The 18,549-nt window shown below is 40.0% G+C and overlaps 1 protein-coding gene across 1 annotated transcript in view; it reads left to right on the forward strand.

The window, feature by feature from the left end:
- LRP1B (LDL receptor related protein 1B) overlaps positions 1-18,549 on the forward strand; it is a 1,102,312-nt gene that overhangs the window by 892,425 nt on the left and 191,338 nt on the right. Inside the window, exons 47-52 of the mRNA XM_075610066.1 lie at positions 1,572-1,691; positions 4,220-4,333; positions 5,176-5,325; positions 8,736-8,858; positions 13,692-13,811; positions 16,141-16,269. Coding sequence (XP_075466181.1) covers positions 1,572-1,691; positions 4,220-4,333; positions 5,176-5,325; positions 8,736-8,858; positions 13,692-13,811; positions 16,141-16,269 — 756 coding nt within the window. The remainder of the gene's footprint in view (positions 1-1,571; positions 1,692-4,219; positions 4,334-5,175; positions 5,326-8,735; positions 8,859-13,691; positions 13,812-16,140; positions 16,270-18,549) is intronic.

Genomic DNA, 18,549 nt, shown 5'->3' on the forward strand with positions numbered 1-18,549 from the left:
AAGATGTTAGGTTCATTAGCAAGATTCTTTAAAATCACTATAATCACACAATGCTTAGACCATAAATAGGGCACATTCTATGTTCTCCCTCACTGGTGACGTTTTGCTAAAACCTTGTGAAATGATAAAATCTAAGACATTGCAACATTATTAGCTCTTTGAGGCTTGACAAAACGTTTCGCAAAATAAATGTGGAATTTGGGACCACAAAATACAAAATATGTTGTGGTGCCATTGTGGATAGTTTCGCGCATCTGTACATGTGACCACTTGACAAATTACTTCCAACTTCAAAATGAGTCAATGTGCAAATAATAATGTAGTACTTTTTTTTTTCATATAACTTGTATTTTATTGGTGAACAAATACATAGTATACAGAGTAGCCAATATATGTATACAAAATACAAACTAACATATGATTTGTGATCCTTGATTCACGTATATTGGGTTTGCACGGCTTTTCGAGCCCTACTCGGCTGTGTGAGTGGAGGAGAGCAAATAATAATAATACAAAAAAAAAGGGGGGGGGGGTTAGAGGAAAGGAGCTATGGGTAATAGATAAGGGGGGACATGACGGAGCTGACTTTTCCTGAGGTTGCAGCTAAGACCTAAGGACTGTAGTGCTATCTCTGAAGCTCTATTACACTTTAAGTAGTTGATCTCAGCGTATATGTGGGGTTAATTGCTTTACATTTCCAGAGGAGAACGCATCTCTTACTATCATAACCAAATTGTGTCACGCTCTACCCCGGGGATGTCTGTCTGTGCCAACCAAGGGGTCCAGACTTTGTAGTGCTTTTTTAAGCCTACTTGACACGTTTTCAAAACGTATTTAACCATTATAGTTTTTTCCCCATTAAAGTATTTTATGAACTTCTGTATTATCTGCTGCCTAACACTGTGGACTAGTTTAACACTAATTGGGTAACTACAAACAAAATAAATGTGTTAAAAGACTTCAACAATTTACATTATGATTTTGTCCTTGTTAATTAAAGAGGCAATCCAAGCTGGCGATTATTATTATTCTTTTTTTAACATCGGAATGAAGAAGGGGTCTTCGGAGCTGAACCCCATTAATTTCAGCTCTGGGGAACTACTGCTTCCAGAGATACTTACCTCCATAGGGGGTGCCAGTAGCCACTCGCTAGCAGGGACCATATAATGACCGCTTTTCACAGCTGCTGCATCCTGTTGGCCAGTAGGAAGCTGTGGCATCATCTGATGCAGCTTCCTATTGGCCAAGAAGCACAGGAGCAGAGAGAAACTGGTACCCCCTTCAGAGGTAAATATCTCTAGAAGCAGGGGGTTCCCGGAGCTGAAATTAATGGGGCTAAGCTCTGGAGACCCCCTGCTTGGATTCTAAGATAAAATATATTGCCCGACTTAGTCACTTTGACTAAAGAATTTCATTATTTCCATGTCGCATTATTATTGAATGTTGTGAAAGGCGAAGCCTGGAATTCATTTACTTACACTATCTGCCTGTTTTTGTTATATATATAAAAAAAAAATTGTATAAAAAAAATCCCTCATAAATGGGTTTTGTGTTTATTTTTAATTTACTAGAAAACAGAAGCTGCTCTCGAGGCTTCAAGCTTTGTGTTAACTGGCGCTGTGTTTCCAACAATAAAGTATGTAATGATGAAGATGATTGTGGTGACAACACAGATGAATTAGACTGCAAAAGTAAGCGCTTATTATTCCTGCTAAATTTTAAATTGTTTGCTCAGACAAATGGCCATGTTCTGCCATGTAATTGTTTGGAAAATGAAGATACTTACAGGGTCTGTAGTAGTGAGGAGAAGCAGGGGAGATATGACAGGCATTATGAAGATAAGAGATTAGATGATTTACAAAGACAATTGTCTCTGGTGAGAATACAGGATTTTAAGCAGGGGGGAACAATTTAAGGTGTACAAATTAATGTTCTCCATTAGCCTGACCTAAACACATAATTTATAGCATTTAAAAGGGTCTCAACAGGTCAAGGACAATATCAATTTATATGTCAGCTACTAGAAATCTGTATTGTAATAAGAGAATACTTCAAACAATCTGATACTAATGTCATAAGCAATTCAATTTCTTCTTCAATATTTATAGCAGCAATCATGCCCCCTAACATGTAAATAAATAAATTAGCTTTTTAATAATAAGCTGAATCATGGAATTCCAGGAGAATAAAACTTAGGTGTTATCATTGGGTAACCCCTGGCTGACATTTTGCTTTGTAGCTATTAACGTCTATTGTTCCTGGAATGACTGAGAGGATAATGAATCTAGAGCCAATTTAAGACAGACGTGTTGTACAGTACATGATAGTGTCCATGCTTGCAGCCCTATTATCCTCATGGTCATGCCAGTAGAACAGGTAAATGGCAAGTGACCCAAGTGTCTCTTGTCCCACAGATAACAGCACACACACACACACACACACACACACACACACACACACACACACACACACACACACACACACACACACACACACACACACACACACACACACACCTCCACTGTTAGCATATAGCCAATAAAGAATATCTCTTGTGAGCACATTCACGTGTCTCGGACAGGTCTGCACCCCTGCCTTTCAACCATTATCACCTAGCATACAGTGCTCCCACTGCAGCAAGGGATTCTGGGAAATGACATGCAAATGAGCACACAATGTGTCACCTTTTGCCTGGAATATCCATACACATGGAGCCCATTTAAGCAGATGCATCGCCGTTCACACAGCTTTTAAGCACAGTGTGGGACTAGCAAAGCAAGTCAAAACCACTCACAGACATGTTTCAACTTTGATTGGTAACAACCTCACACTGATGATATACACACACACACACACACACACTCCTTGATTTTCTATTTGGTTATTTGTTAGATGGACCTTTTTTGTGATCTCATATTCTCGTTTTGTTTAATTTTCATTACATGGTAGAATGCAGGACCCTAAGTTAATTAGATGCTGATGTGGACATCTGCTATAATTGTGCCAATGCCTTTACCAGCCAGCTGTCTTTGCCCAAACTGAATATACAAGCTCGCGCTTCCATGCATTTTTTGGCACCTTCCATACCTATGATAAGCAGTTTAAAAATGAAGTAATAGGGCAATAGTGAATAATCTACTTCATCAACTATTCATTTATCTTATTTATTATCTCATTTACTTTTTGTTTATCTCCCACATACGTCAACATAGATTCAAGTGATTGTAGCAAGAAGTTACAGTCAGAAAGAATTTTTAAACAACACACTTACACATATACACTGTATAATATTTTACTGTGTATTTTTGTCATATTGGATGTAGCATTGGGCTTCTTTGTCGGTTGTTGTAGAGTTTTTAAACATCAAGAATCTCTATGAAGATTTTCAGTTTAGTATTAAAATGTACAGCTTTGTAGAGCTAAATTAAATAGAACACAATAAACTGTTTTTATTACTAGATAAAAATATTGCAAAATTAATAGATTGATAATATTGATAGATAGTTTTATAGACCTTAACTTTTAGAGTGCAGGTGTCTGGTAGGATCGCTTCTAGGTGAGAGAAATCACATGAAGCTACCAGCCAATCACATGGCAGAAACGGAAGCGATGGGGCTCCGCTGCTATTTCCATTGGGTTTGCGGCTCTGTGGGAGTTGTCAGATCAATCCTCCCCCTCCGAGAAAACAAGCAAGTGCCCATGAGGCTTTCGGTGTGCCAGGGCCCATGTTTTACAGTGCCCATATGGCACCCGTACGGCATTAATAAGCCATTAGAAATGACAAAGGAATCAAAATACTCCTTGAAAAGGTACTGTGTACATTTTCTGTATACGGTTTAGAAATGTCACCTCCAGGCTTCTGTAAGAAATCTATACAACCATTAGAGTAGACATGTGCAAATGTGTCCATGTTTGGTTCCCAAAAAGGGTTTCACACTGTTAACAATAGTCCAGGTGAAATTTTGCAAACGCCCCTGTATAAATGGAATATGTTTCTCAAAAATGGCAACAACAAAAAAGAGACTCTATATAGTCCTTGAGAATGACACAATATTGGGTATCAGTTTATAGTTGAATATCTTTGCACCTGTATGCTATGGATAAAACATCTCCGAACAGTGGTGTGATATGACACAATGTTCTTTTTATACAGACATATCAAAATACATCTCACATGAGTTAATAAAAGTGCATTTCCCTTTACAAATATTTTCCACAGTTTCAACATGTGCGTCCACAGAATTTCGCTGCACAGATGGGACTTGTGTTACAAAAGCAGCGCAATGCAACCAGATGATTGATTGCTCAGATGCTTCAGATGAGAAGAACTGTAGTAAGAAATTAAGTCCATTATATGACCATACCAGTTGTCTTTTCACATCATGCTATACATTTGATCATTCAATATGGCTTTGTTTTCTGCAAGAGCATATGTTTAATGCACCTTATAAAAAATACATATGTGTACGGTTTGGGCAGATACTGTATGCATTTGCTTTGTGAGACAAAGCTAAAGCAATGTACCATGGCAGAGTGATTCAAATAGAGACCTGGGCTGCAATTCACTTTCCTAGCATCAGTTAAGTAGCATAAAAAAAAACAGTATTTTGAGAAATTCAATAAATAGCTTTCCAATTGTCTTCTAAAATTAGACTTATTTTCTTCTTAATTTGTATGAACATGAACATCTTGCAAAATAATAAAGTTACAATTTTATTAGTTGTTTTTTTTTAATTGTTTTACCAGTTAAAAAACTCAATTTGTTATGACCAACCCTAAAAACACTCCCCCAACTGCAAAGCACTAACACAGGAGTAGCCAACACCAGTCCTCAAGGGATACCAACAGGTTTTCGAAGACTGAACCAATGATTGAAACACCTGTGCTGAAGTAGGGATATCCTGAAAACCTGACCTGTTGGTATCCCTTGAGGACTGGAGTTGGCTACCTCTGCACTGGAAGATACAGTACCATCACAAATCTGATGTCAGACGGTGATTGCAGTGTCAATTGTCTTAAGTCTTAATTTTAAAGTAAGGTTTCCATCCACTATCCGTTTATGTAGTACCATTTTAACCACTTAAAAATATGTTGATATCCAGTGCTTTGCTGGAGCTAGGTTTAATGGACATTTGTGATGTAATGCATGCCCTGTATGTTTAAATTACTCTCCAGATAACACTGATTGTACTCATTACTACAAACTTGGCGTCAAAACTGCTGGATTTATAAGTTGCAATTCCACTTCACTGTGCATTTTGCCAGAATGGATATGTGATGGTGCAAATGACTGTGGGGACTATACCGATGAATTAAAATGCCCAGGTAATTTCTGAAATTGTATTGTGCTGATTTGTCCAGTTGGCTGTGTTTTACTGTAATGCTGTACAGTAATAAAGATTGCTGCATTTAGAAACATTTCCAAATGAGTAGCTGCAGTACTGCTGTATGTATGTATTATGTATGTATGTATGTATATCTTTATTCATATAGCAACATCACAGCAGTAATACACGTGACATAATAATATAACACATAATGGAAACAAGCACTTCAGACATAAAAGTAACATTGGGAAAATTAGTTTCTGTCCCAAAGAGCTTACAAGCTAAGTGGTAAATTGGGAGAAATTAAGGAGACGGTCGAGGTGTTCTAGTAAATGTATCTGTAAGGGGTCAAGGTCAGTGCATATGAGATGTACAGTATAGTATTAGCAAACGTATCTATCCCAAATGCTGCTACCTTTTTTCTACATACCAATACTAATACTAATTAGTCTACCTGCTATTAGACAATTTGTTGTCAGGGTTCATGGATTTAGTTGAATTAACCTCCATTAAACATTATCTGAACTTTTACAAAGACACAATTGCACAACTAAACAAAGACACTAATGTTACATTTGTCATTTGTCATTCATCCCTAATTAAGTTAATAGATAACGTGTTCATTAAACTACTATATGTTTGTTAGCCTATTACCATTGTTTTAATGTTTTTCTTTATCACTACTCAACAAAATATTTAATTCACAAGTCATTAAATTCTCTTTAGAATTAAATGTATTTCTATCTGCATCATGAAAGCCACCAAAGTCAAACAAGCAGATTCAATTATTTGAATGGATATATAGAAGTATTGTCACAGTTTACTATGTTACACTACTTTTAGGTAAAGATTGGCAAATCCAACCAAATCGGTTTCCCGGATTTTTGCAGAAGTTACCCCCAAAATCCTTTTTGGATTGGATTCTACAAATCCGTCCACGGGTTTTTGGAAACCACACAGTGTATTGGCAAAAAAATAATAATACCAAAATGTGCTAAAACGCGAATCTCCATTTTTGACATTGATCCGCGGAAATCCGCGGACCAAAGGAACCGGACGATCCGCTGCGGATCCAAATTCGCCCATCTCTACTTTTAGGCCCAGATTCGCAAAGCTCAGTTAAGTCACTTAACCTAACTTAACATAATGACTTTCAGTGTATCATCAAAGGACAATAACATAATGTAAAGCCATGTTTGCTCTGGTAAAGAGAATAGGGGCAGATTCATCAAGCATCAGTATGGGCTAGCACAGGGGTGTGCAAACTCTTCTCCCTGCGCCCCCCTGCCTGCTCTCCCCCCTCCTTCCCCTCGTTCTCGGCTCTGGCATCAGATGACGGCGGATTTCCATGGCGATGCACGATCCCCTGCATTTAATTTAAATTCCTTTGGGGAGGGGGGGGGAGGGATTTGATCTAACAAACCTAGGAAATTCCGTGGAACAGCAGATTTGGACCAGTTCGCCCATCTAGCTTGGATAGGAGTATCACCGAGGCTGGCATAATGTCAGGATATTGGAGGATAACACAATGTTATGCTACAGTAACGTGATGCCAAGGCTGTGCTAATAGGATCTGGTGTGGATGTTGTTTGTGTACGGAATCGGACATTTGGTCACTGCCGTCTTGCTGCTACCAAGTTTCCGTTGGTGTTTGGCCACAGAGGCATCCTTCCCCGAAGCTGCTCAGCTGCTGGACACTCAGCCGTGGACACTCAGCCGCGGACACTCAACCGCCGACCATTTTTGTCATTAAGTGGTGGTTTTAGCCGTTAGGGTAGGGGGGCTAAGGATAGTGGTTTTAGGGTAAGGGGTTAGGTTTTTAGGTTAAGGGGATTAGGGTAAGTGGTTTAGGGTAAAGGCTTAGGGTAAGCATTTAGGGTAAAAGCTTAGGGCAATGGGTTAAGGTTTTTAGGATATGGAATTAGGGTAACGGGTTTTAGGGTAAGGAGTTAAGGGGTTAAGGTTTTTAGTATATGGGATTAGGGTAAGGGGTTTAATGTAAGGGCTTAGGTTAGGGGGTTTTAGGGTAACGGGTTAAGGTTTTTAGGATTGGGGTAGCATTAGTATTAGGGTTTAAGATAAGGGTTTTTAGGGCAACAGTTAAGGTTAGGGGCTTACTTTGGCGGCGAAGCGGGCGGCGGAGAGATGTTGTGTCGACAAGGTGAGTAACGGCTAAACGCCCGCAGCGATTTGGTGATGGCCATTCTTTTTACACTATGCGCCATTATTCAATGGAGCTTTGTTTATCTGGCCCATAGTGTTTGAATCAGCTACATATGTATATTCATTTTATTCAGCACATTCATTAATTCATGGTATATTTTTCTTGAACTAGACACCCTTATCTACACTACATCTGTTAGAAAATACATGTACAATAAAATGATAACTTGGATTTCTAGTTTAATGTGTTTTATTCCAGCATAAAATGGTGTTTTATTTTACAGTACATGAAAACAGTTAATTCTCTTAGCCTCTATGTTAACTAACTATTATGCATGATCATTCACCAAATTATTTTATTCCTTAAATGTCTGTTACTCTGCAACTGTTGGGATTTCCTTTACTATCAATATGTCTTTCTTAAGAAAATAGTGTACATTGTGTTTAAGCATCACCTTAAAAAGGATCAAAGTAAAAAAGAAAACTAAAGAGACCGCCTTTTTGTTTGAGTGGGGGGCCGTGTTGGTCCTTTCTTCCATGTAGTAACCAAGGAGGGAGAGTGAGTAGGGGGTATGATCCCTTTTATTGGACCAACAAGTAGTTGAAATGTTCCAAGCTTTCCAACTTCTCAGTCAGGGAAACCCGATGAAGGACCCTGAGAGGTTGGAAAGCTTGTAACATTTATTTATTTATAAAATGTTTTACCAGGAAGTAATACATTGAGAGTTACCTCTCGTTTTCAAAGTATGTCCTGGGCATAGAGTTAAAATGACAAATAGTACATGATTACAAATACAGTTACATAAGTGATCAGGGTATACATTATATACGACATTGCGTGCACAGTGAGAGATAATATATATTATAGGCCTATGTAACAGTTACAGACCAGATTAAAATGTGAGACAGCTTTTGTTTTGAAAGAACTTAGACTGGTGGCGGCTGTGAGAGTCTCGGGTAGATTGTTCCAGTTTTGGGGTGCACGGTAAGAGAAGGAGAAGCGGACGGATACTTTGGTGAGCCTTGGGACCATGAACAGTCGTTTGGAGTCAGATCTCAAATGATAAATGCTGCATGTGGTAGGGGTGAGGAGCTTATTGATGTCAACTACTTGTTGGTCCAATAAAGGTATCATACAATCTACTCCCTCTCCCACCTTTGTTACTAGATCCTTTTTGTTGAAATACATAAACGTTGTTCTAAAGATTAATTTAATTGACCAGTCATTTTATTACTTCAACTTAGCGCAAAACAAACACAAATGTGAAGAGAATTATTTCGGGTGCCGGAGCGGAAGGTGCATTCTAAGCACCTGGGTATGTGATGGACAGAAAGATTGTGAAGATGGGACGGATGAGTTACATTGTGGTGAGCATTAATACTTCCTGATTCTGCTAAAATATTTCAAAAGCAAAATCTTATTTGTCCATCCTTTTTTTTGTTTCTAATGAACACTGTATCTAAATTCATTGCTGATCTTCACTACAGTAAATGGTTCATTGATATATACCGTACTAAACTGATGAATCAGTTGTTTTTCTCTGATTTTAATAGTTTCAGTTGGATTGCAATCAGCAGGTGGAACTTGTTTAAATTAAATGTGCTTCTCCAAGAGATGTAGAAGATTTTTTGTTACGAGCAAATAATTGAAATGTATCTGGTGTAAAAAATGATACAATATGATCACTTTCTCTTTAGCCTAATATAGTGTGGCTGCATAACATTTCAATTATGACCAATTTATGTGGCACCATTTTTATTGTTTAGATACTGGCACCCTCACTATTTTTTATTCACTTAATTATTATTGCATATCAATTTCTGTGCTTTTTGAAACGCACTCTGCTCAGTTATCACTGGAACATTTAAGTGTAGGTATAAACACTTCAGGCTCAAAAAGACAGAGTTTCCAGCTTGGAATGAGTGAGAGTTTTGCTTCTTAAAATCATGAAATAATTCCCTTCCTGGTGCCATATTGGGCTTGGTCTCATAGCGTTGCAGTATTCAGATCAGACTATCAGATATCAACAACTGAGCCACTAATGAGTCACATGTGCTGAAGCAGGGATATCCTGAAAACCTGACCTTTTGGTGGCCCTTCAGGGCTGGTGTTGGCAACCCCTGTTCTAGGGATTTACTGCAGTACCATGTTGCAAACTTCTCTGGCACTGAAGAAGGCAACAGATAACCTCAATATAAAAATATGTCATGAGATTAAAGCGAAATGATTTAATATATTTTTGTGGTACTTCTTTTAATGTTCCGTTCCCTTATTTCAACCTTTTCAGTAGTGTGATGGTTTGGGACCTACAGTAGAGTATAGTGACAAGATGTGATACTTTTGCTGCATTTTCTAAACTAAACAGTTGAGTCAATGATTTGAACTAGTCACGCTTAGAAGTCTCTGAATATTAACCTTAGTCTTTACCAACTTAGCTGTTCTGCCCTGGTGTCTGATAGCATGATTTTCAGACTTCAACTCTTTTAATTAAAGTTACCATAAAACATACCGACAGGTCCATTTGGTCTTTTAAAGTCAGCATTTGTGTTTGATCCCTTTTCCCACTTTTAAGTTGTTATCCATATCAAGACAGTATGAAGAATGCTCATTATTAAATACATTAGATAGCTGTGTTCTGTCTATTATGTATGTTGATAGACTTTAACTGCGAGTAAGAACCCCATAAGAGGGAATGAAGTATAGGATTAATTTAAGGTTTACTAAGAAACTACAACATAAAATTGTAATTTTGTTGAGTTGCTACAAAGTGCTGCTGTTGTCAGATTGCACAATCTAGAAGAATTTGTTATAGCTGGGAGAATTCAATTGTGGAAAGCAGATATATTTTTAAAGTTGGAAATAATAAAGTACAGATCATCTCTAGATTCTTCTTGTTCTTGTTCACTAAAATTGTAAAGATTGTTGAAGCGATTGAAGTAATAACCCACACAGGTTCAGCAAGTGTTCTTTCAGAATTGTATTCAAGTGCGATGTGCTAAAAGAATGCATACAAAAACCTTTCAGAAAATATGGTTGAAGATTTGGGGCCATGTTTACTAAGCAATGCGACTCCATTATATACCTTCCAGCACCAGATGATATCTTATGGCTGATTCAAGTTTATGGAGTAGCACTGCTTAATAAATGTTGCCCCAAATGCTAAAACTATATCATATTAGAAAACACATGTGGCAATAAAAAAGGGATCAATCAAGAAAACTAACAGTATCTTTAATATGTTGTATGGCCATGTATGCATAACATAATTATATAGTTACATATTTGCATTGAAGACGAAGTTGAAAAAAGACATATGCCCATCACGTACAACCTATGCTACATTTAGACGACATCCTATATTTGTATTTACAGTATTTTGATCCAGAGTAAGGCAAACAAAAAAACCCCAGTGAAACATCATCCAATTCTGTCTCATAAGGGGAAACTTAAATTCCTTCTTGACACCAAATAATGGCAATCAGATTACTCCCTGGATCAACATCCTTCCCATGTTTACTTATTTGGTATATCCCTGTATACCTTTCCTTTCTAAAAAGATAGCCAACCTTTTTTTTTTTAAGATATTCATTGTATCTGCCATCACAGTCTCCATGGGTAATGCATTCCCCATTTTAACTGCCCTTACTATGATGAATCCTTTCCTTTGATGCTGGAGAAATCTCCTTTTCCTGCAACCTTAAGGTATGACTTTGTGTCCATTGTACCAACCTTGGGGTGAATAGTTATTTTTAAAGCTCCTTGTATTGTTTCTAAATATATTTGTATAGCGTTATAATATCCCCTCTTAGATGCCTCTTATTCTAATATAAACAAATCTAAATTAGCCAGTCTCTCCTCATTAGTTTGATTTCCCATCCCCTTTATTAATTTGGTGGCTCTTCTCTGCACTTTTTCTAGTTCCATAATGTCTTTTTTATGGACTGGTGCCCAAAACGGTACTGCATATTTAAGGTGTGGTCTAACTCAGGGGTGCGCAAACTGGAGGGAGATTTTTCTGGGGGGGGGGGCGCGGGCGGTTGCAGAGGCCCTGCGCTCTTCCCCAAGGCATTAAAATTAAATGCCGTGGGATCGCGTGTTGCCTCTGCAACCTCAATTTACCAAGATTCAGCCGGCGTCAGCACGTGTCTCCATGGTAACGCAGCATCAAATGACGCAGCGGGGTCATGTGGCATGACGTCACTCGCACATTTCCATAGCAACGTAGCATCAAATGACACTGTGTGTTACTTGATGTCACATGACCCCGCGTGTCATTTGATGCCACACTAAGCGAAGGGGGGGGGGGGGGGTCGTGAGCACCAGGGGACACAAGGCAGGTGGGCACAGGAGCAAAAGTTTGCGCACCCCTGGTCCAACTAATGCTTTATACAGGGGCATAATTCTACTTACTTCCATCCATTCCCCATTTAATGTAAGATAAGATCTTGTTTTCCTTTGCAGCTACTTCCTTTGCAGCTACTGCATGACTTTGAGCACTATTGCTAAGCCTGTTGTCTACAACCACTCCTAAATCCTTTTGAATTAAGGATTCTCCTAATTTATCCCTATTTAAGTTATAAATTGCCTGTTTATTCTGGTTTCCCAAATACATAACCTTACATTTATCTGCATTCAACCTAATTTGCCATTTACCTGCCCAAGTCCTTCTGGAGAGAAATTACATCCTGAACTGATTTTACTACTTTACACAATTTAGGGCCCTATTCAGGTAGCTTCGATAAGTGACTTAACACTTGTTAAGTGCACTTTCCATGCAAGTTTGCATGTGTAGCTATTCAGAAATGTAAAAATCATTTGGAAGTGGCTTTTTAAAGAGTGTTAGCACTCTTGCTATGATAAAATGTGCCGTAGCTAAAAAAAATACCCAAAACTCGCTTTTTTTTTTGCCAGCAACTGCTATTCAGTTAGCTTTGATATGCACATTGCAGCTCAAACTCACATATTTTGTTTCCGCCGCCTAAAGGCTGGTGGGATCGGAATCGCGATGGGCAAAGGAAGGAGTGTGTTTTATTTTTACTACATAGGCTTGAAGCTGGGGGTTTCCGGGGCTTACCCGCATTACTTTCAGTATGTCATTTTGTACCAAACCGTATTTACCAAGCGATATAGCTTACTGAATACTGTTTTTTTTTCCCACAAAATTCATACCCTTCGGAAAAAACATGCAAACACGTTCGATGTTGCAGTGATGTCATCGAAGCTACCTGAATAGGCCCTTAGTGTCATCAGCAAAGATGGAGACTTTTCTCTCTATGCCAACATCAAGGTCATTATTAAACAAGTTCAAAAGCAGGGGTCCTAGTTCCGATCCCTGAGGTACTCCACTCAGAATTTTAGCCCGACCTGTTAAGATTCCATTTATGACAACTCTCTGTTGTCTATTCTTCAACTAGTTTTCAATCCAGGTGCAAATATTTTTACCTAGTTACTTTATTTTCTACACTAAACTCTTGTGTGGCACCATATCAAAAGCCTTTGCAAAATCTAAAGGGACCACATCAACTGCATTACTCTGTTCTAAATTCCTACTTACCTGCTCAAAGAAACTAAATCAATGCTTACTACTACTAATAATTATATTATCCATTAGGTATTCCTAAATATTATCCCGTACCATACCTTCAAGTAGCTTTCGCACTATTGATGTCAGGCTTACAGGTCTGTAATTCCCCGGTTGTGATCTAGCTCCCTTTTTAAATATAGGCACCACATCTGCTTTACACTAATCTTATGGTACTGAGCCTGTGGATATGGAGTCCTTGAATATTAAATATAAGGGTTTGGCTATTACTGAACTTAGTTAGCTCCTTAAGAACCTTTGGATGCATGCCATCAGGGCCAGGTGCTTTATTTACTTTAATTTTATCAAACCGCATATGTACTTCTTTCACAGTTAAACCAAATTTTTGTTAATATAGAGGTTATAGCTTCCTATTGTGGCCCTTTTGTTTGCAATTGATTCCTCCCTGGTAAATACGGAGGCAAATAATTTGTTTAATACCTCTGCCTTTTCCTTATCTCCTATAATCTGCCTGTCAATCTTACACTGAAATGGTCCTATATATTTTTTTCTATTTTTTGTTGTTGTTATTTACAGTACTTGAAGAACTTTTTCTTGTTCATCTTACTTTCTCTTGCAATCTTTTTTTTAATATTTAATGTATATTTTTTTTTCTTAGATACCTCCTGCTCATGGAGTCAGTTTGCCTGCTCTAAAACAAAGTGTATTTCCAAACAGTGGATATGCGATGGAGAAGATGATTGTACTGATGGTTCTGATGAGAGTGATGCAATATGCGGTAAGTGTAACTATATTCTAAACGAACATCTTGCTCAACAGAAACTTACAGTAATTGAGCAGACTATCTTAGTCTGTACTCTTTTAGTGTGGAGATAAGAGTGAGAGCTGCAGTAAGTGTCCACACACAAAAAAGTGTTTTATATTGAAATGGCCTGGAACCTTCTATTTAGTACAGTGATCAGCTGTCAATGCTTTGTTACCAATGTACACACATCAATGTGCTTGAATGGATTTAAGTGGAGTGACAGCATTGTTAACTGTATATTAACAGTGTCTCACTATATTGAATACTAGCTAAGAGTCCCGGCGTAGCCCGGGATTAAAATTTCCCGCTCCCTCCTCATTCCACTCCCCCTGTCTCTTTCTGTGCTCCCCCAGTCTTTCTCCGCTTCCCCTCTCTCTGCTCCCCCCCTGCGCAGCTTCTGTCTCCCGCCCCCCCTGCGCAACTCCGGTCTCGCAACCCCCCCTCTGTGCAGCTCTGGTCCCCCCCCTGCGCAGCTCTGCCCCCCCCCTGCGTATCTCTGGTCCCCCCACCCTGCGCAGCACACAGTGTCACATACACAGTGAGACACAGTGTCACACACACACACAGTGTCACACACACACACACACAGTGTCACACACACACACGCACACACACACGCGCACGCGCACGCGCACACGCACACTGTCACACACACACAGTGTCACACACAGTGTCACACACACACACAGTATCACACACAGTGTCACACACACACACACAGTGTCACACACAGTGTCACACACACACACACACACACACACACACACACACACACACACACACACACACACACACACACACACACACACACACACACACACACACACACACACACACAGTGTCACACACACACACCCCACACACCCGCACCCATCTCCCTCCCCACGCGGGCAAGCAAGGGAGCGCTGTGGGGAAGGGAACCAGAGGGAAGGGGAGGAGCAGCCAGGCGGGACGGGTCATGGGACCGACGCATCACCCGGTCGTAGGGGAAGCTGGAGGATGTAGTCCAGCCGCGGCGCCGTGACTGTGCACCACCACCCCACCCCTCCGCGCCCATCTCTCTCCCTACACGGGCAAGCAAGGGAGTGCCATGGGGAAGGGGACCAGAGGGAAGGGGAGGGGCAGCCTGGCTGGACAGGTCACGGGACCGGCTCATCACCCATCGCAGGGGAAGCTGGGGGATGTAGTCCAGTGGTGGCTGTTAGTCAATGTGTGTGGTTCCAGGGGGGAGGCAGCCAATCAGAGACATGCAATCAGCCAGCCAGAGACACACAATCAGGGGAGGTTAGCTGCGGGTGGTCGGGGGGAGACGGAGGGGGGGAGTCAGCGGGGAGGTGAGCTGCGGGTTAGTAGGGGTGATGGGGGGAGCCGCACCACATCTAGCAACAACCACACAAATTTCAATTTTATATATTAAGATGGGCCAAAGGGAGGCATGGAGTGACTTGCAGAAGTTACTAAGGCCAGAAATATAATGAGATGCATTAATTTCTACATACAGAACAATCTTTTCCCCTTCTCTTTGCTGCTTAACAATAAAGTCACCAGGTTTGAGGGCAAAACATTTCCTTTACTGATACGTTTGTTCAGTAAGGAGAAGGAAACTTGAATGTTCATCTGCCGGAATTTCTGTAAAGTTTCATACCTAGTCATGGGTGTTTCACTGGCAACTGCAAAAGTTTATGGGACTAGCAGAAGTAGTTATCTAGACCACTAGTGCTAAGCACCAGTCCTCGAGACACCCCAACAGGTCAGGTTTTAAGGATATCCCAGCTTCAGCACAGGTGGCTCAATCAGTGGCTCAGTCAAAAACTGAGCCACCGATTGAGCCACCTGTGCTGAAGCTGTGACTGTTTAAGCCACCTGTGCTGAAGCTTGGTTATACTGTACTTAAAAACGGCCCTTCAGGTGGGTCTTGAGGACTGGAGTTGAGCACCCCTGATCTAGGCTTCTTCACACCTGAAGTCTGCGTAGCAAAAGATTTTACACAAAATATACACTTATATTAAATATAACATACATAATAGCATAGACACTTAAAATTTCATTTCTGCAAAGCCAAATATTAAAGCACATGTTCTCACATGTGGACATAAGTTTGTTTGTTTTTGTGTGTGCACAGCTTCCGTGTAGCTATATGTTTGCCTACAGTATGTGGAGATTCTTGCACTTTGTACTCTTCTTTATTCACTCAGTTGTTGAACAAATGCTATACCCCTATCCCAAGTTGCAGATAGAGCAAATGGGACTTTGTTGCATTTTTTTTAATACTGGATATATTTCTATGCTTCTTATATCTTAGGTTCTGTAACTTGTGCTGCAGACATGTACAGCTGCCCAGGTTCTCATGCTTGTGTTCCACTCCATTGGCTTTGTGATGGCGAAAGAGACTGTCCCAATGGAAGTGATGAACTTTCTACGGCTGGCTGTGGTAAGGCTTGTTCAATTGAAAGGGAATTCTACATATACAGGTGCACAGTTTGTGACAGACGGCTGGAGTTCCATGAACATCATCATAGGTCAAAAGAGTTTTGAAAACATCAACTTGTATGATAACATAATGTGGTGAATTTGTTAAACAACTACTTAGGGTCTTAAAGCAGCAATCCTCCCCAAGAAGCCTATGTGAGTTTAATTCATATAATTGTAGCCAAGGCTGGTCCAAGCTATATTTTCTGCCCCCTGGCACGTAAGTCCTAGTAGCAGCAGGTAGTGTCAGGCTATCCTGTGGGGTTAACCCCCCCCCCCGGGGTTAACCCCCCCCATGCTGCCTCTGTGAGTGACTGGAGTGGATGTGAACTGTGTCTGTGTGTAGCCAATCATGGTGCAGACCTTGTGCCCTCCCCCTCTGTGCCTTAGGGAGGAAGTGTTCTAAATTATAGTGAGTTGAGCTCTCCCCGTGCTGGGGTAGAGACACACAGTTCTAGTCTCTCCTTCTTGGGGCTGACTGCGGCCAAAGATATACGCGGAGCTCAAGACTGCAAGAAAGCCGGTACCATCCAGAGGTCTGGGACCTTTCCTAAAGAATCTATGCATTCGCTGTAATAACAACTGCAGTGGCTGCCTCAATAAAGGATCCTGTTTTATATACCTCTGACTAAGTTGCAGTCTATTGGGTAGAGTTATGAGTGAAGACTGTCATGGTGGGGACTGTCTCCAGTACACCTGGAGCCTGCTATGACTGGAGGCGCTGACACCACGAGAAGAGTCTGACGGATCACCAAAAGCATGTCCTATTTCCCCATACCAACGCGGACTCTCAGCATCTCCTGGACCCTCACAGGTATTTAGCACCATGACACCTGTAGCAATAGCAAGATCTCCCAGGTGTGGGGGGAGAGCAGTGCTACATAATGTTGCTATGTTGCCCTTGAGAAAATCTTGCTTTTTATTTATTTTTTCGTGATTTTTTTTTTTTGCGGTAAAAGGCATGATTTTCTTAATCTCTAGCTTCCGCGGTTACCATGGCAACCTTTAGCCTGCACTGAGCTCTGGGCAGAGAATCATTTTAAGCTCCCAGACACTTTATTTCAAATGTTTACAGCTCCTGAAAGGAACATCAGATTGAAAAAAATAATAACAGCTTTGGGGAGGGCAAGAAGAGATCTATTAAAATAAGTAAAGCAAGTGAGTAAGAAAATAAAATACAACAGAAAAATGGTGATCACCGCAGACTGCTGCTTGTATTCTAACCCATGTCAGAGGTAGGTGCTGGTTGTGGAGTAAGTTTATTACACATTTGGAAGTACTATACACAGGAGTCTGCTGTCCAAACCTGCCCCTAGCTAACCCTACTTCAAACTTTGTGTTAGTATATTTTCATAGATACGGTATACACTCACTTTAAATCTCACCAGAATATCTAATATGCAATTACAATTCTAATATTTGTGTAAGTGTAACCTCAAAGTTATAAGGCCAGCATATACAGTATCAAAGTCTAGACTTTCTTTGGATTTATGCAGCAAACATAAGAAACTTTCTAATTATTTGACACATTCTTTTAGAGGAAGGTTTATGGTTCCTCAGACGAGGTTTTATTTTTCTCAACAGTAAAAGGATGGCTTCACACACAGTTTCAATACACCCCATTGTAATATGTGTACCATGTAACCCCTCTGTAGCTTGTTCCATTGCCCCATGTAAGAACTCCCCAAATCACTCACTAAATGAGGGGATAATGCCATGATACATTGATGCAAACTTCAGCTGGATATATATGGTCACAATTTGTTAGATTAGTGTCCAGCTTTTGCCTCATGATATTTGTTTCTACTGGTGCATTGCAACATTAGTATATTTCAAGATACACTGTAAATAACGTCCGCGACAGGACAGATAAACCCATTGCAGGCATTTTTTTTTTATCGTCCAAACATTTAGTCTCACATTGTCAAATCAATCATAAAACATCTGAGAGGTAACTGAACCTCAGAAAGATACAGCATGGTGTTGAGGCTATAAACAATGTAACAATTCATAAGACTTTAGCAGTCAATCTTTTTTTTTATGCATATGATTGGTGATGTGTGGTAGGATCATGGATAAGTAACATCTTAAAATATGTTTCAGACATGCTGTAGCACAATCCTCAAAAGAGAGATCTATCAGTTCAGCCAATCATTAAACGCAGACACTTAACTCCATTACACCAGAATCTTCAGACATAAAAATTGCAATAAAACACTTCAGCGGGAGATGAGCTACATAA

The sequence above is a fragment of the Ascaphus truei genome, chromosome 7, assembly GCF_040206685.1.
Source record: "Ascaphus truei isolate aAscTru1 chromosome 7, aAscTru1.hap1, whole genome shotgun sequence".
Lineage (NCBI taxonomy): Eukaryota > Metazoa > Chordata > Amphibia > Anura > Ascaphidae > Ascaphus > Ascaphus truei.